Raw genomic sequence first — 24,079 nt, 5'->3', positions numbered from 1 at the left:
ACAAAACAAATAACAACGATTCTGCCGGTCGCCGGAATAGACCTGATTGGAGTTGTAAACTAAATGCAGTTGTCGGTTTCGTCTTCCCAACGTTTAATGAGACCGCCTCTACAGTTGTTTTTTATTTTTTATTTCTGCTAAACATTTCGAATTGATTGGGCTTATTCACTTTCAGTTCAATCCGGAAACAAACCGATCCAGTGCAATAGGAAAACAAGAGCCGGTATGTTAACCAAGTCTTAAAGAGTTAAATAACCTGCCTGTGTCAACAAAAAACGTAACTAGAATTATCTTTCAGAAACTCTCGATTTTTATTCGTAACGCAGTTATCGGTAATTATTTTCAGGCATTTTACTTTTTCCTATAGTTTTCTGCTTATGAGAGTAACCTAATCTGTTTGCAGACGATTCGACGTCCAATTATTCTTTATGTCAATGGTGCGGCTATGTGAGTTTCCATGGAAACAGCAGCCAAACAAAACATCACAGTGAACGACCCCACATTTATTTGGACACTGTGTGATACTCTGACGCTGCTGCTTCTGTGTTTTACGTTGAGTTTCATTCTTCTTCTTCGAATAATTGATACACCGCATCTGTGATGGAACCAAAAAATATGAACAATTGCTATTCGTGGGGAGAGGATGGCGAGTCGTACGTCGATGAACAAGATCGATCGCTGCCCGCTGTTGAAGTGTCTCTGCCCACCGTCCGACAGCCTTTTCAACTCCTCGATCAGGTAATTCGTTTTAAAATGTTATCTTTTTTTCCAATCTTCTACACGAGAAAGAACAGAACCCATCTGAAAGAACGTGAAGTCGATTCTGTAGATTAAAAAACAAAAATTCTCAACTTGGCAGTAGACACATACATGAGAAATAAACTCATGAGAAATTGTTGCTTTCTTCAAAATATGCAAATTATGTTTTCATTTGATACAATTTTAAAGTTATAATATTTTCGTAAAATTTTGAACGAGACAGATGTTGGATGACGAAGAACTACCGAGTTTAACCGAGTTAAGCACGAGCGAACCGGATTCCATTTCCTGCACCAATAGTCCGCCGAGCCCCGAAACATTCTCCAGAATGACTGAATACGTATGTTAACAAGACTTTCATCTCATTATCCTTATGCTTATGAGTAGCATTTTCCGAAATCTTTTTAATATTTTGGTTGGGCATTTGCCAGGACAAGCAAGATGTGTGGAATCTTTCCGGTATTCCGGCGTCAGTTGCCAGTAGCAGCCAATCGCTAATGCGAACGTCCCACAGCAAGAAATTCCTGTCTAGAAGCCACAACTCGCTCGTCTTTCGACAGCCAGATTATTCTAAAGTGGAGAGCAAAGTCAGGAAATACATCGTCTCCATGAGGGAACAGCAAGAGAAGCGTCGACAGTACTCCAACAATCAGTTTGACCCAACGCCAGTTCCAGCTTTAGATGAACTAATCCCATCTTCCGAACGGATGGCACCAGAAGATGTGACCAATTTGAAGCAACAATTGGCTGATCAAGGAGCCATGGTCGAGGTACTTCAAGAAGACCATGACCGACTAACATTGCACAATGCCCGACTTTTGAACATGATGGAGGAAATGCGCGCCAAGATGCGCATTCTGCATGCAAAGCAGCATCAGGGACAGTCACAACAACAGACACGTCGTACAAACAGTCCTCCTCAGCCGGAAGTCGATAAAGATCTTTCATTGAGTAATGAGATTTCTTTGTCATCCATTGGAGGTGATGGCCCCCCAACAGCCATCCAGCTGGGTTTGGCCCATCAGCATGAAGCTCTCAGCATCACGCCATCCTCTTACCTGGACTTACCCCCTCCAGCCGGACAGTTTAACAGGAAAAGGGAAGATGATGAAACCAGTAGCTGTGGCTCAAGCTGGAATTCAACCAGACTTCATCAATCGCAGCATGAACAGACGCCGATTGAAACGCCTCCCGCTGGGTATTTACAAATATAGCCAAATGTCAACTAGCACCTCTTGTGCTAAAATTACCGCTCATTAGAATATTTGTCTTAATTACAGAGGAGTAGACAAAGCAAACGTAACAAAACAGGCCGTTCCCGAAGAGCCGTTGTTGCCAGAAAATAATGACAAGCTTAATTTGCTACTGTTAAAGCAGTTGCAGGAGATAACCTTTGCAGCTTTAGAAGTCAGAGACCAAACCCGCACTATTATCCGCCAAATAAACCTAATTCAACCTCCTGTGAATGAAGAAACGTGAAAGCTGTACCTCTAAACTAAGGTAAATAATAATACAAATACTGAAGTTAAATACCCACATCATTTAGAGAGAGAAAAAGACCCTCCTAGAATAAGAAGACCGATATCGTTTTCATCTTAAGAAAATTCATTTTAAAATATCAGAAACGAAGGAAAAGGATATATAGTTGTTCGAATCTTCGAGAGCCAAATTAAACTTATGAATGATGGACCGCCTTGCTGGCCGAACCAAAATGGAATTCCAATCAACTGATCGTTAAAGAGGAAGAGCCCCACACTCTGAAGCGTGTGGTTAGTGGCATCGATGGTGGGTTTTCTTTTGAGACATGATGGCCATAAATTGCTATGGGGATCTATCAGGCGCTGAAAAATAAATATAATATTTTCAAAGCCGATATCCTAATATAGAAGCCACACTGGCCGGTATCGCAACCAGCAACAAAGCTTCTTTCCATGCTCCCATGTTTTCCCAGCATGTTTCCAAGCGCTCCACGGTATCCTTAGCGCGTCGTTGTCTGATACCTGCTGCTCAAGCTCGATGGGGGCCCTAGCGCGTATCTTCCTGATTTTCAATCACACGCGCATTTCTCATCGTCGACAGACCGGTTGGAATCATTATGTACCCGGCCGCGATTAAATCTTGGCCGATGGCAACAAAAGCTAACATTTTATGATCTCAACTTGATCTTGAAGGACTATACTGAATCTGTGGTTAATGAGACCAGTTCAGGCCAAGATTTTAAAATATTTGACTTTAAATGTTATTGTGCTTTTCAGGGTAGTCATATAGAGGATCGCCAGACGGCTTTAATCGAGGTTACATTGTTCGAAGTTTTGTGCCTTTAAATTTTCTGTGATGTGTTTTTAAAAATGCGGATGAAGCTTAACACATAAAACAGTAAAAACAAAATCCATTAGAGATGTCACCAGCAATTTTCTTCTTTAATTGTTCATGTAAAAAGGATGATTTACCGAAATCTGTTGAATGTTTGTCAGTGGGTTCGAGAGTTGTGCATAAAGCAGCCTGTAAAGAACGTGACGGCCTGACTCAATTCAACTTTTGTCATTCAAAGATCTAGCGAACGTAACGTTATGTTTTGACTGCTTTTAGTTCCAATAGGATTCTATGGGAAAAGGCTGAAACGCGTTGGGACTTAAATATTTCACAGTTTACTTTTTTAAAGGTTAAATTGGTTGCTATGATGAATTGTCGTGGAATATAATCATGAAGTATACCAGGAGTTGTAACGCCTGCAAGAATGTTGCCACGAAAGATTTCGAGGCAAAAAAGAAATATTTGTCTATTACCACAATAGCCTATAGGTTCTCTCTCATCGTGGCAAATACCCAAGATATGCCTATTGCCACGAAAGGTTTTTCGTTCACTTATATTATGGCAATCGATTCAACTGAGATGAACTTTGAACCCACAAACAGCACACAACGATAGAGATCTAATATCGCCATCTAGTGGAAATCTATTCGAGTCAGGTTTTTAAATAAGCCCGAAAAAATTAACCCGACTTTTTAAACTTAAAAAAAACAAAACAAAAACAAAAAAAGTGAAAGGCTATACCCTTCTCACTTTTGTCAAAATCCGCCAAAAGTGACATCTCTTGAAATTGAATGAAACTTCACCAGTAAAATCAAAATTGATCGATGATTTCAAATCCAATTGGTTTTTTCATCTAATCAATCGTTTTGGAAATTTTGGGAACAAAACTGATGCTAGCGCAAAAACTTTGTTCGCCCGTTTTTTACGTATATTTCAAAAACTATAAGGCCCATGTAAAAATAAAGCTTATTTTTGGGATTTCTGTTCAATTTGGAATCGAAATCATGTATTTTAAGTTATATCTAAAATTTGGCCAAAAATGAAAAAGTGGGAAGGCTATACCCTTCTCACTTTTGTCAAAATCCGCCAAAAGTGACATCTCTTGAAATTGAATGAAACTTCACCAGTAAAATCAAAATTGATCGATGATTTCAAATCCAATTGGTTTTTTCGTCTAATCAATCGTTTTGGAAATTTTGGGAACAAAACTGATGCTAGCGCAAAAACTTTGTTCGCCCGTTTTTTACGTATATTTCAAAAACTATAAGGCCCATGTAAAAATAAAGCTTATTTTTGGGATTTCTGTTCAATTTGGAATCGAAATCATGTATTTTAAGTTATATCTAAAATTTGGCCAAAAATGAAAAAGTGGGAAGGCTATACCCTTCTCACTTTTGTCAAAATCCGCCAAAAGTGACATCTCTTGAAATTGAATGAAACTTCACCAGTAAAATCAAAATTGATCGATGATTTCAAATCCAATTTGTTTTTTCGTCTAATCAATCGTTTTGGAAATTTTGGGAACAAAACTGATGCTAGCGCAAAAACTTTGTTCGCCCGTTTTTTACGTATATTTCAAAAACTATAAGGCCCATGTAAAAATAAAGCTTATTTTGGGGATTTCTGTTCAATTTGGAATCGAAATCATGTATTTTAAGTTATATCTAAAATTTGGCCAAAAATGAAAAAGTGGGAAGGCTATATACCCTTCTCACTTTTGTCAAAATCCGCCAAAAGTGACATCTCTTGAAATTGAATGAAACTTCACCAGTAAAATCAAAATTGATCGATGATTTCAAATCCAATTGGTTTTTTCGTCTAATCAATCGTTTTGGAAATTTTGGGAACAAAACTGATGCTAGCGCAAAAACTTTGTTCGCCCGTTTTTACGTATATTTCAAAAACTATAAGGCCCATGTAAAAATAAAGCTTATTTTTGGGATTTCTGTTCAATTTGGAATCGAAATCATGTATTTTAAGTTATATCTAAAATTTGGCCAAAAATGAAAAAGTGGGAAGGCTACACCCTTCTCACTTTTGTCAAAATCCGCCAAAAGTGACATCTCTTGAAATTGAATGAAACTTCACCAGTAAAATCAAAATTGATCGATGATTTCAAATCCAATTGGTTTTTTCGTCTAATCAATCGTTTTGGAAATTTTGGGAACAAAACTGATGCTAGCGCAAAAACTTTGTTCGCCCGTTTTTTACGTATATTTCAAAAACTATAAGGCCCATGTAAAAATAAAGCTTATTTTTGGGATTTCTGTTCAATTTGGAATCGAAATCATGTATTTTAAGTTATATCTAAAATTTGGCCAAAAATGAAAAAGTGGGAAGGCTATACCCTTCTCACTTTTGTCAAAATCCGCCAAAAGTGACATCTCTTGAAATTGAATGAAACTTCACCAGTAAAATCAAAATTGATCGATGATTTCAAATCCAATTTGTTTTTTCGTCTAATCAATCGTTTTGGAAATTTTGGGAACAAAACTGATGCTAGCGCAAAAACTTTGTTCGCCCGTTTTTTACGTATATTTCAAAAACTATAAGGCCCATGTAAAAATAAAGCTTATTTTGGGGATTTCTGTTCAATTTGGAATCGAAATCATGTATTTTAAGTTATATCTAAAATTTGGCCAAAAATGAAAAAGTGGGAAGGCTATATACCCTTCTCACTTTTGTCAAAATCCGCCAAAAGTGACATCTCTTGAAATTGAATGAAACTTCACCAGTAAAATCAAAATTGATCGATGATTTCAAATCCAATTGGTTTTTTCGTCTAATCAATCGTTTTGGAAATTTTGGGAACAAAACTGATGCTAGCGCAAAAACTTTGTTCGCCCGTTTTTTACGTATATTTCAAAAACTATAAGGCCCATGTAAAAATAAAGCTTATTTTTGGGATTTCTGTTCAATTTGGAATCGAAATCATGTATTTTAAGTTATATCTAAAATTTGGCCAAAAATGAAAAAGTGGGAAGGCTACACCCTTCTCACTTTTGTCAAAATCCGCCAAAAGTGACATCTCTTGAAATTGAATGAAACTTCACCAGTAAAATCAAAATTGATCGATGATTTCAAATCCAATTGGTTTTTTCGTCTAATCAATCGTTTTGGAAATTTTGGGAACAAAACTGATGCTAGCGCAAAAACTTTGTTCGCCCGTTTTTTACGTATATTTCAAAAACTATAAGGCCCATGTAAAAATAAAGCTTATTTTTGGGATTTCTGTTCAATTTGGAATCGAAATCATGTATTTTAAGTTATATCTAAAATTTGGCCAAAAATGAAAAAGTGGGAAGGCTATACCCTTCTCACTTTTGTCAAAATCCTCACAAACTGACATCTCTTGAAATTGAATGAAACTTCACCAGTAAAATCAAAATTGATCGATGATTTCAAATCCAATTGGTTTTTTCGTCTAATCAATCGTTTTGGAAATTTTGGGAACAAAACTGATGCTAGCGCAAAAACTTTGTTCGCCCGTTTTTTACGTATATTTCAAAAACTATAAGGCCCATGTAAAAATAAAGCTTATTTTTGGGATTTCTGTTCAATTTGGAATCGAAATCATGTATTTTAAGTTATATCTAAAATTTGGCCAAAAATGAAAAAGTGGGAAGGCTATACCCTTCTCACTTTTGTCAAAATCCGCCAAAAGTGACATCTCTTGAAATTGAATGAAACTTCACCAGTAAAATCAAAATTGATCGATGATTTCAAATCCAATTGGTTTTTTCGTCTAATCAATCGTTTTGGAAATTTTGGGAACAAAACTGATGCTAGCGCAAAAACTTTGTTCGCCCGTTTTTTACGTATATTTCAAAAACTATAAGGCCCATGTAAAAATAAAGCTTATTTTTGGGATTTCTGTTCAATTTGGAATCGAAATCATGTATTTTAAGTTATATCTAAAATTTGGCCAAAAATGAAAAAGTGGGAAGGCTATACCCTTCTCACTTTTGTCAAAATCCGCCAAAAGTGACATCTCTTGAAATTGAATGAAACTTCACCAGTAAAATCAAAATTGATCGATGATTTCAAATCCAATTGGTTTTTTCGTCTAATCAATCGTTTTGGAAATTTTGGGAACAAAACTGATGCTAGCGCAAAAACTTTGTTCGCCCGTTTTTTACGTATATTTCAAAAACTATAAGGCCCATGTAAAAATAAAGCTTATTTTTGGGATTTCTGTTCAATTTGGAATCGAAATCATGTATTTTAAGTTATATCTAAAATTTGGCCAAAAATGAAAAAGTGGGAAGGCTATACCCTTCTCACTTTTGTCAAAATCCGCCAAAAGTGACATCTCTTGAAATTGAATGAAACTTCACCAGTAAAATCAAAATTGATCGATGATTTCAAATCCAATTGGTTTTTTCGTCTAATCAATCGTTTTGGAAATTTTGGGAACAAAACTGATGCTAGCGCAAAAACTTTGTTCGCCCGTTTTTTACGTATATTTCAAAAACTATAAGGCCCATGTAAAAATAAAGCTTATTTTTGGGATTTCTGTTCAATTTGGAATCGAAATCATGTATTTTAAGTTATATCTAAAATTTGGCCAAAAATGAAAAAGTGGGAAGGCTATACCCTTCTCACTTTTGTCAAAATCCGCCAAAAGTGACATCTCTTGAAATTGAATGAAACTTCACCAGTAAAATCAAAATTGATCGATGATTTCAAATCCAATTGGTTTTTCGTCTAATCAATCGTTTTGGAAATTTTGGGAACAAAACTGATGCTAGCGCAAAAACTTTGTTCGCCCGTTTTTTACGTATATTTCAAAAACTATAAGGCCCATGTAAAAATAAAGCTTATTTTTGGGATTTCTGTTCAATTTGGAATCGAAATCATGTATTTTAAGTTATATCTAAAATTTGGCCAAAAATGAAAAAGTGGGAAGGCTATACCCTTCTCACTTTTGTCAAAATCCGCCAAAAGTGACATCTCTTGAAATTGAATGAAACTTCACCAGTAAAATCAAAATTGATCGATGATTTCAAATCCAATTGGTTTTTTCGTCTAATCAATCGTTTTGGAAATTTTGGGAACAAAACTGATGCTAGCGCAAAAACTTTGTTCGCCCGTTTTTTACGTATATTTCAAAAACTATAAGGCCCATGTAAAAATAAAGCTTATTTTTGGGATTTCTGTTCAATTTGGAATCGAAATCATGTATTTTAAGTTATATCTAAAATTTGGCCAAAAATGAAAAAGTGGGAAGGCTATACCCTTCTCACTTTTGTCAAAATCCGCCAAAAGTGACATCTCTTGAAATTGAATGAAACTTCACCAGTAAAATCAAAATTGATCGATGATTTCAAATCCAATTGGTTTTTTCGTCTAATCAATCGTTTTGGAAATTTTGGGAACAAAACTGATGCTAGCGCAAAAACTTTGTTCGCCCGTTTTTTACGTATATTTCAAAAACTATAAGGCCCATGTAAAAATAAAGCTTATTTTTGGGATTTCTGTTCAATTTGGAATCGAAATCATGTATTTTAAGTTATATCTAAAATTTGGCCAAAAATGAAAAAGTGGGAAGGCTATACCCTTCTCACTTTTGTCAAAATCCGCCAAAAGTGACATCTCTTGAAATTGAATGAAACTTCACCAGTAAAATCAAAATTGATCGATGATTTCAAATCCAATTGGTTTTTTCGTCTAATCAATCGTTTTGGAAATTTTGGGAACAAAACTGATGCTAGCGCAAAAACTTTGTTCGCCCGTTTTTTACGTATATTTCAAAAACTATAAGGCCCATGTAAAAATAAAGCTTATTTTTGGGATTTCTGTTCAATTTGGAATCGAAATCATGTATTTTAAGTTATATCTAAAATTTGGCCAAAAATGAAAAAGTGGGAAGGCTATACCCTTCTCACTTTTGTCAAAATCCGCCAAAAGTGACATCTCTTGAAATTGAATGAAACTTCACCAGTAAAATCAAAATTGATCGATGATTTCAAATCCAATTGGTTTTTTCGTCTAATCAATCGTTTTGGAAATTTTGGGAACAAAACTGATGCTAGCGCAAAAACTTTGTTCGCCCGTTTTTTACGTATATTTCAAAAACTATAAGGCCCATGTAAAAATAAAGCTTATTTTTGGGATTTCTGTTCAATTTGGAATCGAAATCATGTATTTTAAGTTATATCTAAAATTTGGCCAAAAATGAAAAAGTGGGAAGGCTATACCCTTCTCACTTTTGTCAAAATCCCTCAAAAGTGACATCTCTTGAAATTGAATGAAACTTCACCAGTAAAATCAAAATTGATCGATGATTTCAAATCCAATTGGTTTTTTCGTCTAATCAATCGTTTTGGAAATTTTGGGAACAAAACTGATGCTAGCGCAAAAACTTTGTTCGCCCGTTTTTTACGTATATTTCAAAAACTATAAGGCCCATGTAAAAATAAAGCTTATTTTTGGGATTTCTGTTCAATTTGGAATCGAAATCATGTATTTTAAGTTATATCTAAAATTTGGCCAAAAATGAAAAAGTGGGAAGGCTATACCCTTCTCACTTTTGTCAAAATCCGCCAAAAGTGACATCTCTTGAAATTGAATGAAACTTCACCAGTAAAATCAAAATTGATCGATGATTTCAAATCCAATTGGTTTTTTCGTCTAATCAATCGTTTTGGAAATTTTGGGAACAAAACTGATGCTAGCGCAAAAACTTTGTTCGCCCGTTTTTTACGTATATTTCAAAAACTATAAGGCCCATGTAAAAATAAAGCTTATTTTTGGGATTTCTGTTCAATTTGGAATCGAAATCATGTATTTTAAGTTATATCTAAAATTTGGCCAAAAATGAAAAAGTGGGAAGGCTATACCCTTCTCACTTTTGTCAAAATCCGCCAAAAGTGACATCTCTTGAAATTGAATGAAACTTCACCAGTAAAATCAAAATTGATCGATGATTTCAAATCCAATTGGTTTTTTCGTCTAATCAATCGTTTTGGAAATTTTGGGAACAAAACTGATGCTAGCGCAAAAACTTTGTTCGCCCGTTTTTTACGTATATTTCAAAAACTATAAGGCCCATGTAAAAATAAAGCTTATTTTTGGGATTTCTGTTCAATTTGGAATCGAAATCATGTATTTTAAGTTATATCTAAAATTTGGCCAAAAATGAAAAAGTGGGAAGGCTATACCCTTCTCACTTTTGTCAAAATCCGCCAAAAGTGACATCTCTTGAAATTGAATGAAACTTCACCAGTAAAATCAAAATTGATCGATGATTTCAAATCCAATTGGTTTTTTCGTCTAATCAATCGTTTTGGAAATTTTGGGAACAAAACTGATGCTAGCGCAAAAACTTTGTTCGCCCGTTTTTTACGTATATTTCAAAAACTATAAGGCCCATGTAAAAATAAAGCTTATTTTTGGGATTTCTGTTCAATTTGGAATCGAAATCATGTATTTTAAGTTATATCTAAAATTTGGCCAAAAATGAAAAAGTGGGAAGGCTATACCCTTCTCACTTTTGTCAAAATCCGCCAAAAGTGACATCTCTTGAAATTGAATGAAACTTCACCAGTAAAATCAAAATTGATCGATGATTTCAAATCCAATTGGTTTTTTCGTCTAATCAATCGTTTTGGAAATTTTGGGAACAAAACTGATGCTAGCGCAAAAACTTTGTTCGCCCGTTTTTTACGTATATTTCAAAAACTATAAGGCCCATGTAAAAATAAAGCTTATTTTTGGGATTTCTGTTCAATTTGGAATCGAAATCATGTATTTTAAGTTATATCTAAAATTTGGCCAAAAATGAAAAAGTGGGAAGGCTATACCCTTCTCACTTTTGTCAAAATCCTCACCAAAAGTGACATCTCTTGAAATTGAATGAAACTTCACCAGTAAAATCAAAATTGATCGATGATTTCAAATCCAATTGGTTTTTTCGTCTAATCAATCGTTTTGGAAATTTTGGGAACAAAACTGATGCTAGCGCAAAAACTTTGTTCGCCCGTTTTTTACGTATATTTCAAAAACTATAAGGCCCATGTAAAAATAAAGCTTATTTTTGGGATTTCTGTTCAATTTGGAATCGAAATCATGTATTTTAAGTTATATCTAAAATTTGGCCAAAAATGAAAAAGTGGGAAGGCTATACACCCTTCTCACTTTTGTCAAAATCCGCCAAAAGTGACATCTCTTGAAATTGAATGAAACTTCACCAGTAAAATCAAAATTGATCGATGATTTCAAATCCAATTGGTTTTTTCGTCTAATCAATCGTTTTGGAAATTTTGGGAACAAAACTGATGCTATAGCAAAAACTTTGTTCGCCCGTTTTTTACGTATATTTCAAAAACTATAAGGCCCATGTAAAAATAAAGCTTATTTTTGGGATTTCTGTTCAATTTGGAATCGAAATCATGTATTTTAAGTTATATCTAAAATTTGGCCAAAAATGAAAAAGTGGGAAGGCTATACACCCTTCTCACTTTTGTCAAAATCCGCCAAAAGTGACATCTCTTGAAATTGAATGAAACTTCACCAGTAAAATCAAAATTGATCGATGATTTCAAATCCAATTGGTTTTTTCGTCTAATCAATCGTTTTGGAAATTTTGGGAACAAAACTGATGCTAGCGCAAAAACTTTGTTCGCCCGTTTTTTACGTATATTTCAAAAACTATAAGGCCCATGTAAAAATAAAGCTTATTTTTGGGATTTCTGTTCAATTTGGAATCGAAATCATGTATTTTAAGTTATATCTAAAATTTGGCCAAAAATGAAAAAGTGGGAAGGCTATACCCTTCTCACTTTTGTCAAAATCCGCCAAAAGTGACATCTCTTGAAATTGAATGAAACTTCACCAGTAAAATCAAAATTGATCGATGATTTCAAATCCAATTGGTTTTTTCGTCTAATCAATCGTTTTGGAAATTTTGGGAACAAAACTGATGCTAGCGCAAAAACTTTGTTCGCCCGTTTTTTACGTATATTTCAAAAACTATAAGGCCCATGTAAAAATAAAGCTTATTTTTGGGATTTCTGTTCAATTTGGAATCGAAATCATGTATTTTAAGTTATATCTAAAATTTGGCCAAAAATGAAAAAGTGGGAAGGCTATACCCTTCTCACTTTTGTCAAAATCCTCCACAAAGTGACATCTCTTGAAATTGAATGAAACTTCACCAGTAAAATCAAAATTGATCGATGATTTCAAATCCAATTGGTTTTTTCGTCTAATCAATCGTTTTGGAAATTTTGGGAACAAAACTGATGCTAGCGCAAAAACTTTGTTCGCCCGTTTTTTACGTATATTTCAAAAACTATAAGGCCCATGTAAAAATAAAGCTTATTTTTGGGATTTCTGTTCAATTTGGAATCGAAATCATGTATTTTAAGTTATATCTAAAATTTGGCCAAAAATGAAAAAGTGGGAAGGCTATCACCCTTCTCACTTTTGTCAAAATCCGCCAAAAGTGACATCTCTTGAAATTGAATGAAACTTCACCAGTAAAATCAAAATTGATCGATGATTTCAAATCCAATTGGTTTTTTCGTCTAATCAATCGTTTTGGAAATTTTGGGAACAAAACTGATGCTAGCGCAAAAACTTTGTTCGCCCGTTTTTTACGTATATTTCAAAAACTATAAGGCCCATGTAAAAATAAAGCTTATTTTTGGGATTTCTGTTCAATTTGGAATCGAAATCATGTATTTTAAGTTATATCTAAAATTTGGCCAAAAATGAAAAAATGGGAAGGCTATACCCTTCTCACTTTTGTCAAAATCCACCAAAAGTGACATCTCTTGAAATTGAATGAAACTTCACCAGTAAAATCAAAATTGATCGATGATTTCAAATCCAATTGGTTTTTTCGTTTAATCAATCGTTTTGGAAATTATCGGAACAAAATTGATTTATAATATTGTAATGTATTATAAGTAAATAAGGTAATTTCAGAAACGTTTTACTTAACTTGATTTTTAACCGTTTCGTGGCAGTATGCAAATATTTGACACTTGCCACGTTACATGTCGTGAGGATCGAACACTTAACATGTGATCTACACCAATGCTTTATCCGTTGTTCTATTGAACATGTTCACAATGCATCAGTGTCGCAGTATATTTGGCAGTATTTTTTCTTTTTTCGGTTAAGTTCATGGCTGAGTTCGAACAGTGATACATGTAGTTTTTATAACGATATAAATAACAGATCAAAATAGAGGGCCAATAACTGCTGAATTTATCAGCAGCATTGGACCACGTCACCGTTCGGTTCGGTGGCTTCGTCGTTTTATTTATTTATTCATCGTAACAGTTTCCTCCAGAATGGCTGGTTCTCCAAGGCAAATTGAACGTGTTAGTTAGCACAGCTGTAACTTAAATAGCTCTCAAACAGATATATGGGGTAAAATTCGCTATAGTCTTTTTATTTACGTTGTAGATCAAAAGCAGCATCAGAGACCAACGGCAGGAGCACTCAAAACGAAGGGCAGAGACAAGGGATTCAAATCAATCGTCGACTATAAAGGATTTCAATCGTTTCTTTTTCTTTTTCACTCGAAAAAGTCGTTCAGTTGGCTTCCAGTCATCATTTATCTGCACAGGAAAGGGAATACGATAAACGTGTACATGTATTACATACAGTATAATATAGGTACATCAGTTGGCTGGGCGGGCAACACATAACAAAAGGACGGTGAAACAAAAATAAAGAAAAAAAAAATTTATCCCAACAGTTAAAACTGTCACGTAACGTAAAAAAGAAATGGTTTCCATCAAGATGGGCCAGTGTTATATTGAAGAATAAAAGAAAAAAAATAAGAATATAGGAATTTCCAACACTTTGTTTCATCAATCCAGATGGACCATGCTTGCTTTTACGAGACATGCTGTGAACTAGGCACTTTGACGCAGCTTGCTTCTAACAGAAATTGGAACCCGAACTTCCATTGTAAGGGAAGAAAAGAGATGGGGTCAGCAAATTATGATTTTTTTTTCTTTCTTTTTCTTTTTTAAATCCAGGTTAAGACAATATAATTACAAACAACGTTTTTTGCGTCCCCTCTTTTTTAAAATATATGTATTTCTTTTAGGATTTCTGCCTTATGGGCTGGCTACTGCTTTCCTCTTCCAACATAGAGTCCAATTCGTCGGTCAAGTCAGCTAACATGTTGCCAATGTCGTTCAACACGTCGCTAGTTCCTGTTAATTGAAACAACAAAAAGTGGCATTGACAAACAAGCGTTCAAATGGCAGCAGAGGCTCAAACTAAAGCAAACGCTAAAGAATTTCAAAAGCGAAGCTAATAGGACAAACGAGAGAATGTACTCAAGACACAGGGGTGCAATGCTGACCGAGATTAATGTTGGTGTTGGTGTTGCTCGTAGTTGGCACCCGCCGACCAAGTGACGGTGACAGCACAGCTGCGACGGACGAGGACGAATACGTCAAGGCGGCCAGTGCCGGATGAGCCCGAGCACTTCGCTGCTTAATTGTACCAGCGTTGTCATTGGCAAACGGCATCGAGTCCGATTCCGTGCTGGACGTCGACTGCTTTCACCACGAAACAACAAGTTGCATGAATTCCATATTCAAAATTCAAGACTATAATTCGAATCTAACCTTGAAGCTGGCGTCAGACCCATTCCGGCGTTGACGGAATTCCATGGCCGGACTGCCCGGCTCCGTATCCGAAGTTTCAATACTTTCGCTGGGGCTGCATTCTCTGGTAGAGACCATCTTCATGGAGGACATGGTGCTGCTAAAACCATTCATGCAAAAAAAAAGAACATTACATTTTCCATTTGATTACCATATTTAAATGTAATGCATTGATTTTACTTGGGGCGACTAGTTGTAGCGTTTGGGACTCCATAATGAGACTGTTGCGAATGGGGGCGAGCTGGCCAGTGTCCAGCTCCCGTACGCTGAAGGATGTTGTCGAGTCGTTCGCGGACAGACGCAGCAGCCGAAGAGGCGTGCTGCCCGTGTTGCAGGTACGAATCGGATGCCGTGATGGGCGCCGGCGGAGGGGGGAAATCTTCAGAATCATCCGAATAGGCCAGCAGACTCATCGAATCAGCGCTGACGGGTGGCGGAGGCGGTAGCGGTAAGGGACTAGACTTGGCACTCCTTCCGTAAATGGGTTCAGCTGCGTCGCTCTCTCCTGTGATGGAACTGCTGCTGGCCCGTTTGGGCGGCGCAGGAGGTGGATTCTTTTTCCCGAGCGTGCCGTACAGAGGCTGCGCAGGTGGACTGATGGACACTGCTTTAAGGTCATCGTGGAGGTGTGCAGACGGGTCAGGGCAACAATCGGCCCTCGTTTTGGCGCTGATTTTGGCCACTGGGCGAGGTTTGACCGTGCCTCGCGGACGCGGCAAAGTGCCACCACCTGGCACGTTCTGTCCTTGCGGCAAAAGGTGATGGCTGTGCTCGCTCACGGGAGTCACGTCACCATCCTCATAGCTCCTCTGACGCCAGCCGGGCTTGTAAAAAGTCTGTTGCAACGTCCCGGATTCGGCAAAACCTGCAGCGTTAGGTGCAGCAGGGCCAGTTTGGCAAGCTCGTACGTCTTCAGATGATCTATTCCGGTGCACCTAAAACAGCATAGGAATAAATTATATGTACTGTATATATACATATTTTATTTTTTTTTCTATCACTACCAAAAAAGTTCGTTGATTAGTGAAATACCTGAATGGCCACGACATCCGGCCGATATGTCGGTTGTTGGTAATGATAATAGATTGGCTGTTGTTGTTGCTGAACATGATGTTGCTGCTGCGGTTGTTGTTGAAGGTGTTGATAATGCGATTGCGGCGGTGCTTGCTGCTGTGGCATGAAAAAGACGGGCCGCATGATAGAGGGCGGTATAGCATAGTGCGACGATGAAGAGGTTGCGGCTGCGTTCCGGTAATGGAACGTTGGGTGCGACGGGTCGTGCGCATCCCCTGGTGAAGACATTGGATCGATTTGCATCATTTGCATGGGGACGTACTTGCCGGCCAGAATGTCTTTGACTCGCTTGATGGCCAGCATGATTTTCTTCTGATGACCGAGTCGCAATATTCCGAAATCCTCTAAATCTTCCCATGTCAATTGGGTGACATCCTCCACCGTCCTGTAGCCCTGGCGTCTCAAACTGGGACTGTATTCAGCCAGTCCTAGCAGAGCCAACCATTCTTCGAGCGTTTCCTATTGTTGTGGAAAAGAGAAATGTCATGATCATGTTCAAGAAAAAGGAAAAAGGAAAAACCAGAAAATAGTCGTAAAAAGTTTTTCTTTTTCCTTTCTTCTTTACCGGTTTGAAATCGGGCAACCCGTCCGGTATTTGGAGCAGGGCCATTTCAGCCTTAAGCTTTTTGCGATGATTAGGCTTTTGAATCCCGATGGCCGTCAAGTCCTGATTAAAACGGTGAATAGGTTAATTGTTTTAATAATCACACAGACTAATTTTAGCCAATGTACCTCGGGAGTCATCCGGGTGATGGTGTGCATGTCGTAGCCTGACTGGACAAAGAGATCGTAATATTCTTCAAAACCCAGATCCGTTAACCAGGCGTTAAGAATCTCGTGTTCCTTTATAAGGAATAACAGTGAACAAGAAAAATAAATAAATAAATAAATATTAGAACGGGAAAAAAATTGTTGATAGAAAACATAAAATTCTGTCAAAAGTACCGGCATTCCTTGAGAAAGCATTTCTCCAATATTGAGTCGATGGATGTCATCGATTTTGCCTCCACTCGAGCCCAAACTGGAAGACGAACTGTGATAGCTGTTGCGCAAGCAGCTCTCGTACGATTGGCCAGAGAATCGCTGCTGTTGCTGATGCTGAACGAGCAACATCTGGCCGCCCGGATGATGAAAGGTAGACGTGGTCGATGACGACGAGGTAGATCCGTGCCGTTGGCCGGCCCCATGCTGATGATGGAGATCATACGTGCCCGAGGCACGGCCACTATCTAAACTCGTCGTGCTGGTCGTGCTATGGCGGCAGGAAGACGATCCCGTCAGGATGGCCGAGGTGGCGCTGCTTCCGCTGCCGCTTCCGCCGCTAATGTTACTCTTTAGTCCCACGCTGACCGTACTGCTACTGCTGGACGGGCTCTCACGGCCCGGACTTTGCGTCAAATCAATGCCCTGATCTTCCATCGACAGCTGATGGCTATAATTCGGATGCGGAAGTAACGTCATGCTAGGAACGGTAGTGGCTGCACCGAGCGAAGAAGATCCCACCGATGCAGGCGACGTTGGGTGGTCCATGGCGAACGACACGTGTTGGGAGCTGGACTGGCTGCTGGATCGATATTGCCCTATCTGGCCGTAAATACCATTCTGTTTTTTTGTTTTTTTTATAGAGAAACGGTTTTTTATTTTTAATGACACGTTTCAGATATTAATTTTCTTTTTAAATGAGATACAAAACATTATTCCAACTACTTACGGGATGGTGGCTGTTGGCAGTGGAAGAAGGATAGGTAAAGATACCACCAGGTCCGCCAAAGCCGGGCGAGCCCAGATTGCGTCCGCTATACACCGGCTCGTTATCTCCTACTCACCATAACGCCCCGAAAATAGACACAATCCAAAAACAAAAAAATTTAAGTGAGAAAATTAGACATGGCCGACATGAAACGACATTTGTATACCCCACACACACAAACACACACACACGGAGATAGAAAAACGCAACACATTTGAATGTGAAATAGCGGGACAAAAATTCCAATCGGATACTGCAGGAATGTCGCGGTCGGTTGGCGTCTCTTTTCTCGAAAAGAGAAAACCAAATGTCCAAAAATGCACCCCCCCTCCCCACAGAAAAATTCCCCTTTTTTTCTTCTAACATTTCATTGCACCATCATCCGTTTGCACGTGGGAAGCACAGGTATGTGTTTGCGGAGGTAACAAGAAAACAAGTTGCCAATGAAGCGTTCAATTTTGGCAAGGTGACTAGCATGTAGCAGAAGACGGGCTGGGCGAGGAGAAGAAAGAAGCACAGAAAAAAAAAACACTAGACGTGTTTACCTCGATTGTACATGTGGTTGTGTTTGTTGGCGACGTTGTTGTTTGCGTGGCCGACTGGCGACGAGGGCGGAGGCGGCAGAAAGGCGTCGTCCAAACCAATCGAGCTGCGCTGGTCGCTGCCCGCTTGACTCCAGGCCGACGATGAAGGCGCGTGACAGCTCGATAAGCTTCCCGTACCCGAACAGTAGCCACCCGATGACGATTCAGCCGAACCGCCCGAATCGAAACTAGATCCTGAGTGACGATGTTGTTGTTGTTGTTGTTGTCCGGCTGCCGAAGATGCTGTCGCCGATTCCGGCACAATAGGCGGTGCCACTCGTTTGGCTTGACACACGCGCAAGCTTCGTTGACTCAAACCGCTCACTAGAAATGATACAGAAGAAAGTAAAAAGACGTTCAAATTTGAGGTTTTAATCGATAACGAAACATTGTTTCAAGTTGACGTTGGAAATCAAAATGCGGTCACCCTTCTGTAAGTGGTTCACATCGCTCAACACGAGAAACGCAGTTGTCTCCACTCGAGATATGAGACCCGATAAAATAAAAAGAACTACACAAGATTTAAAAAAAAAATTGAGAGACGGAGTTAAGAAAAAATAAATAAAAAGGGCGAAGTCGCCGCATGGCAACGTCCAATAACAACCTGGCACCATCAAAAAAATAAAAAGCTAGACAATCTCCCCAAAAAACGTATTTGACATTTGCTCAAGCGATAAGAGACGATCGTAAAAAGAGACTATCAGCCATCGCTCTTTTCGTTCTTCTAAAGTTCCACGTTGCGCGGACAAAAGTCAACAATGCTTAAAGACCCATTCGTCATATCACAATCGTCACATCATCTCTCGCATTCGCAGATGATTATGTATACACCTTTTTTCTTTCTTTTTTTAAAGAAAGAAACACGCTAGGGAAATAAGAAATGATAAAACGAAACCATATGCGTAGAATAAATAAGGAGCCACCAAAAGTTGGATAATGACTTTGGGAGAGACTTTGTGCCCGACGCGATATAAATCCAAACCCCCTCCGCCACAACCACAACTCCGCTTATGTAAAATGGATTATTTTCTAAACTTTTACTTGTGCAGAGGGGCAAAAAAAAAAAAAAAAAAAAGTTTTTATCTTCCAGGAGAATTTCTCTTCTGAAAATGACGTGGGAGGGAGAAAAAAAAAAACTTCGATGGCCCGAAGGTATCGGTTGGCCAAGAACACGGTCGTCGTTTAAAAGGAAACCCAAACTTTTTATGTATTTATTTAGATACAAAATCGCCCTTTGGCTTGTATATTAGGCCAACTTCTTTTTTTTTTGGGAGGAGTCGCATACAAGTCGACAACACGGGCAAGGTCGTCTTGAGTAAGACGGTATTTTTTGTTGTTGTTTGTACTAAAAAAACCGCTTTACTTTTGCGAACAACAGCAGTTGCCAAAAGGTACCGGTAGATTTTGTTTTTCCCCGTCTTATTTGTTCTTGATCTTTTCTTTACGATCGGGATTGCGGGAACAATGCAGAGCCGTCGGGGAAGACAAGCGTGCGCTCATTAGCATAATTCAAATGAAATGACGGTGGGCGAATAGGAAGAAGAAACAAAATCAAATCAAATAAAGATTTTGTTCTTTTGAAATTCAAAAATTTCATAGACGAAGAGGAGGAGGGAAAAATTCACATCATCCCGATGTTAGAGGCGTCTGTTATTCCCACAAGACACACAACCGGTTATATCTCCCCCGAAAAGGATATGAATATAATATGATTGAGGAGTTCAAAAGTTCGAATCACGGAGTTCAATTGCCGAAGGTAGGCGCGTTTCCGACTACTAGAACGGCCATCAGCAGGGGAAAAAAAATACACAACAAGCCCACCTGCTGGCTCGTTTTTTTTTAAACAGCTTTTTAAGGAAACTTGTTTCACCTTTCTCATTACGAGACACACGCGCAGGCCTCGCTCTTGAAAACAACAACAACAGAAAGCCACAAAAAACTGAAAACAGGTCGACCGATTCCATCTTTTTCCCATGAATTTTCAATTTAAATTTAAGAGCTCTTGCATCCTCCCTATTCACGTCGATAAATAATTTTATTTAAGTTCCACAACAGCGGACGCTCCACTCACGCAATCCGAATTCAAAAATTTTTTTTTTCTCACTTTTTTCCTAAAAAAAAAAAAAAAATGCATTTCCAAATTTGTCAAACGTCTTCCTAAAACGGATGTCGTTAAACGTAAAAAAAAAATCCTTAAAAATGACTTACACCAGTGTTGAAACCAATGACCGTGACTCAGAGTGCGTAGGCAGCGATGAACCAAAGGCCATCCGGCCGGTGGCTCCGGTGAGCAGCAAGATAACAACCCCTGGGCGGCTATCTCGGATCTGTCCGACTTGGACTCGTGTGTCGACAAAATAGACGATAGGGATCGATGTAATGTGTCAATCGATTTGCTGCTGTTATTTCTGTTGTGCTCCAACGAATTTTCACGCCGAGTCCACTCAGGGATGTCAGTCAACGTGAGCGACTTGTGAGATAGTCCACTAATGGCTGTATCGCCAACCAAATGGAACGATTGCAGACTAACGTCGCTGTCGCGGAAACTGCGATACGTCGACGACAGACACTTGACCTGAGCCGGACTGCCCGGCTCCGATTTGTGTTGGATGCGTTGCTCTTTTTTCGGCCTTTGCCTCGAACCGTTCAACACTTCCATGACGAACCATAGAGACAGAAAACAGCAGCACCAAAAGCAACTCTCACAACATCCACCTACGATGGATAGCCAATCGAGACTGAGACCCAACAACGTAAGAGTAGAGATAAAAGGAAGAGGAATGGCGCTACTGCAGACACACATTCTCCTAAAAAGAGAAGTTTTTTTTTTTTTTTTTTCCTGATTGTTCCAGGTTGGGCGGAGCCAATCTACAAGCCATGTGTGTACATGTCTGTGTTTCTCTCCCAAACATCTCTCGAAAATGTAATCATAAAAAAAACAGACGCTTTCGCCTCCCGGCGGCTCCCTACTCTCTCCCTGCCGTAGATTCTGTTGGTATCCCATAGTCTCGTATAATGTATTCGTACTTTTGGGAAAATAAACGTTAAAAAAAGAAGTTATCCTCCCAGAAGAGAATAAAAATAAAATAAAGGTAAGCGAGAGAGAGAGAGGAGAGAGGCATGGAACGACTGCTAACAGCACAGTTGGTATAGAGGATTTTTTCACGTTATTTTTATGACCATTTGGAGGGCAATCTATCAGATCCGCGGCTGCAGCCCATCTCGTTCCGCAGATTATTTCCGACCGACCGAACGGCAGGAGACTTGAGAGCCTCCCTTTTTTTTTTTTTTATTATTCTCCCTTTTTCCCGAAAAACGTTTTCTTTTTTCTTCTTCGGGACAAGGAAAAAAGATCCGTTGCCGGCACAAGAGTCGCATTCCATCTTCAACTCCAAAAAGATCTAGATTTTTCCCTCCTACCATCCGGAACTGGAAAATTCAAAGATTCCCGGGGAATGCCGTCATGTTTCAAAAAGAAACACAACCCAGCTGGATAGATGGAGCGTGATCTACCACAGCAGGCTGTTTTTTTTTTTTTTCCTCCTCCCCCTTCACTCTCAGTCTGTCCCGAGTTTTAAAATATATTTTTTTTCCCCCCTTCTTTCCTCCTTTTTTTTTTTTTTTGCTAGAAACATAACTTTGACGTGCGAGATGGGGGAGAAAGTCTGGCAAAAGAAGGTTCAGGTTTCGACAATGTGAAATCCATCTGTGTGTTAAGGTGCTGGTTAAGCATTTCGGTTGTAGGGTCTCTCCTATCGCTCTGTTCTTTTCGGTTAAAAATCGTAAAGTAGGCGAGAAAGAAAGAAAAAAAAAAAAATCAAACACGTACACAAATAAAATAAAAAAAAAACGGTCCCGTGTTTTTGCTACTTTACTTGTCCTCTTTCACTGCGCGTCCCTCTCGCTTTAGCTCTCATTCTTGGGTGTCGTATGGCATCTCTCTCTGGTAACAAGCTACTAGGTCCCTTGCGCGACCAACCCCGGGCATTTAAAAAAAAATATGGCAAGGTTAAATTCGAAACTCAATAGACAACATTTTTTTTTTCTTTTCTTCGGATAGAAAGAGAGAGAGAGAGAGAAAGCAAAAATTATTTTGCGTGCCCCGATGGAGGCCACAGCTGTGGACGGGACAAATGGCTGTGCTGCGACTGATTGGTGCGCACGCAAGTCCTCGGTCTTAATAAGCGGCCATAAAGCAAATCTCCGACCATCACTCTTGTCCTCTTTTCTTTTTTCGGGAAAAAATAAATAAAACAGCAAAACCTCAAAATGATTGTGGTTGGGCTGCGGCCAAACAGTCGTCGCCACCAATCACCCCTTCCTATCCAATAAACAAAAGGAAAAGAACGGAGAAGAAACCTCTCCCTGCAAATATCCCCAAGCTCGGCCCGTTAGATCAATGTGTTGGGTCGTAGCACTTAAAACAGATAAAAGAAAAAAAAATCATTGGTACCAAGCCACCATATATGGTTTGAATAGTTATTTTAACCGCCAAGAGATTCAAAAATGTTTTAAACGTTTGTAAGTAAGAAAAAAAATAAAAAAAGTGTACAGAGATAGTGAAGTGTAGAGAAGAAGAAAAAAAATCATCCCCAAAAGAAAGTGAGCTTTCTACGATTATTCCTTATATAGTCCTCATCTTTTGTTGAAGACTACAGCAAAGCGCTGGATCGATGTTAAAGAATCCAATCTCTGCGGGGATTCTCGTTGCTGTACCGTTTTTTTTGTTTTGTCTTTGTCTTTTTCTTGATTAAAAAAAAATAAAATAAAATTGTAATCTCAAATGGGCGGGAACGTCGACTAGACCTGAACACTCGCCATCCTTCAAGTTCTCTTTTCCTTTCTTTCTGTCTCCAACCATTTAAAAAATCGTGCCCCGCAAGACGAAGGGCAAGAGAACGAGCGGGACGCCATCACGCCAACGAAGAAGAAGCAACAAGAACCTCCTCTTCGTCCACTACTCGTCACTGAATGCCTAATGTTGTCTTGTGCTCTCTGCACATGGACAGCCGTTCATCGTCGAGTCCCGAAAAAAGGACGATAAGAAAAGAATGAAAAGAGCAAAAGAGAAAGAAAAACAACATTTAAAGAGAAACGTGAAAATAGCTTCCAGGCGTTAGACATTTTGCTGGACATTTTAAACGCCCTTTTTTTTTTCTTCTTCGTTTTGTTTTCTTTTCGAATCTTACCAGTTTTTGTGTGTCTAAAAGAATTTAATCTCTAAGTGTATATCCACTACGCAGCAAGATTTTTTTTTCGTCTTCGTCATCGTTCCCTTTTTTTTAATATTTTTTTATTAAAGGGCCTATAATGATGCCTCATTAAAAATGGGGCCGTGTAAACAAGCGTTCTATCCCGACACGAAACAACAAAATGTCTTCCATTCCTGACATGTGAACACATTTGTTTTCTCACCGAGAAGAAAAGAAGAAAAAAAAATGAAACTGTTGGGATGCAGCAAAATGGAAATCAATCAAATAGTGTATAGAAGACGATAGACTGGTGCTGTTATTATAGTGTGTCGTCCCGAACCGTATAGGGCCGTCACGGACTGAAAATGGCTAGCCGAAGGCCAACCAGAGTTCATCCGCACACACATGTTTTTCTTTTGGTTTTCCCGCCTTCCAAGTTGAGAGACCGAGAGAGAAAGAAGCTATGAACTAAGCAAAAACAGGAAATACGAAGAGACACAAACGATATTCAGCGCAACGCGTCAATCAAAATGACCAACTGAATATATTGCAAGAAATTTCTACAAGGTCGATTTTCAGATTCAAACAAAAGACAATCGAAATCTTTGTTTCTTTATCGTCGAGGAGACTATTACGGAAAAGGCATTTAAAAAAAAAACTGTGTAGGAAAGATATCGACCATCTTCTTGAGCAAAAGTCAATCATTCTCCTATATTAAAAAAAAAAGTGAGAGAAGAGGGTGGCGAGAATAGTTGAAGAGAAAACACC

At 38.5% G+C, this 24,079-nt stretch overlaps 2 protein-coding genes across 14 annotated transcripts in view; one reads left to right on the top strand and one right to left on the bottom strand.

The window, feature by feature from the left end:
* Positions 1 to 431: 431 nt before the first annotated feature.
* On the top strand, positions 432 to 3,251 carry LOC116917278. 4 transcript variants are annotated; one of them, XR_004391066.2, is made up of 6 exons: positions 434 to 738; positions 983 to 1,099; positions 1,191 to 1,957; positions 2,040 to 2,259; positions 2,382 to 2,544; positions 2,629 to 3,251. XR_004391066.2 is itself a non-coding variant. In XM_032922716.2 (5 exons), the coding sequence occupies exons 1-4, from the start codon at positions 601 to 603 to the stop codon at positions 2,236 to 2,238; spliced, it is 1,221 nt and encodes a 406-aa protein (XP_032778607.2). In that variant the 5' UTR covers positions 434 to 600; the 3' UTR covers positions 2,239 to 2,259; positions 2,382 to 3,251. The 4 variants fall into 4 exon arrangements, 3 of the variants coding, with proteins under 3 accessions (XP_032778608.2, XP_032778609.2, XP_032778607.2); XM_032922716.2 differs by having other exon boundaries at positions 2,382 to 3,251; XM_032922717.2 differs by lacking the exons at positions 2,382 to 2,544; positions 2,629 to 3,251 and having other exon boundaries at positions 432 to 738; positions 2,045 to 2,242.
* A 10,210-nt stretch (positions 3,252 to 13,461) lies between these two features.
* Positions 13,462 to 24,079, bottom strand: part of LOC116917220 (caskin-1) — a 56,024-nt gene continuing 45,406 nt past the window's right edge. For 5 of the 10 annotated variants that reach the window (XM_032922611.2, XM_032922610.2, XM_032922612.2 and 2 more), the window contains 10 exons: positions 18,081 to 18,443; positions 17,497 to 17,603; positions 16,731 to 17,387; positions 16,518 to 16,628; positions 16,351 to 16,452; positions 15,744 to 16,244; positions 14,892 to 15,646; positions 14,673 to 14,811; positions 14,405 to 14,603; positions 13,664 to 14,252 (listed from right to left, as the gene is read on the bottom strand). In XM_032922611.2, the coding sequence (XP_032778502.1) occupies positions 14,140 to 14,252; positions 14,405 to 14,603; positions 14,673 to 14,811; positions 14,892 to 15,646; positions 15,744 to 16,244; positions 16,351 to 16,452; positions 16,518 to 16,628; positions 16,731 to 17,387; positions 17,497 to 17,603; positions 18,081 to 18,443 (3,047 nt within the window). In that variant the 3' untranslated portion in view covers positions 13,664 to 14,139. Of the gene's footprint in view, positions 14,253 to 14,378; positions 14,604 to 14,672; positions 14,812 to 14,891; positions 15,647 to 15,743; positions 16,245 to 16,350; positions 16,453 to 16,517; positions 16,629 to 16,730; positions 17,388 to 17,496; positions 17,604 to 18,080; positions 18,444 to 18,546; positions 18,749 to 20,327; positions 20,866 to 24,079 lie in introns of those variants that run through there. The other 5 variants (XM_032922606.2, XM_032922608.2, XM_032922607.2 and 2 more) reach the window with 5 other exon arrangements.

This window comes from Daphnia magna, linkage group LG2 (assembly GCF_020631705.1).
Source record: "Daphnia magna isolate NIES linkage group LG2, ASM2063170v1.1, whole genome shotgun sequence".
Lineage (NCBI taxonomy): Eukaryota > Metazoa > Arthropoda > Branchiopoda > Diplostraca > Daphniidae > Daphnia > Daphnia magna.
Note: the sequence above shows the minus strand (reverse complement) of the source record. Positions and strands in the feature narration are given on the sequence as shown.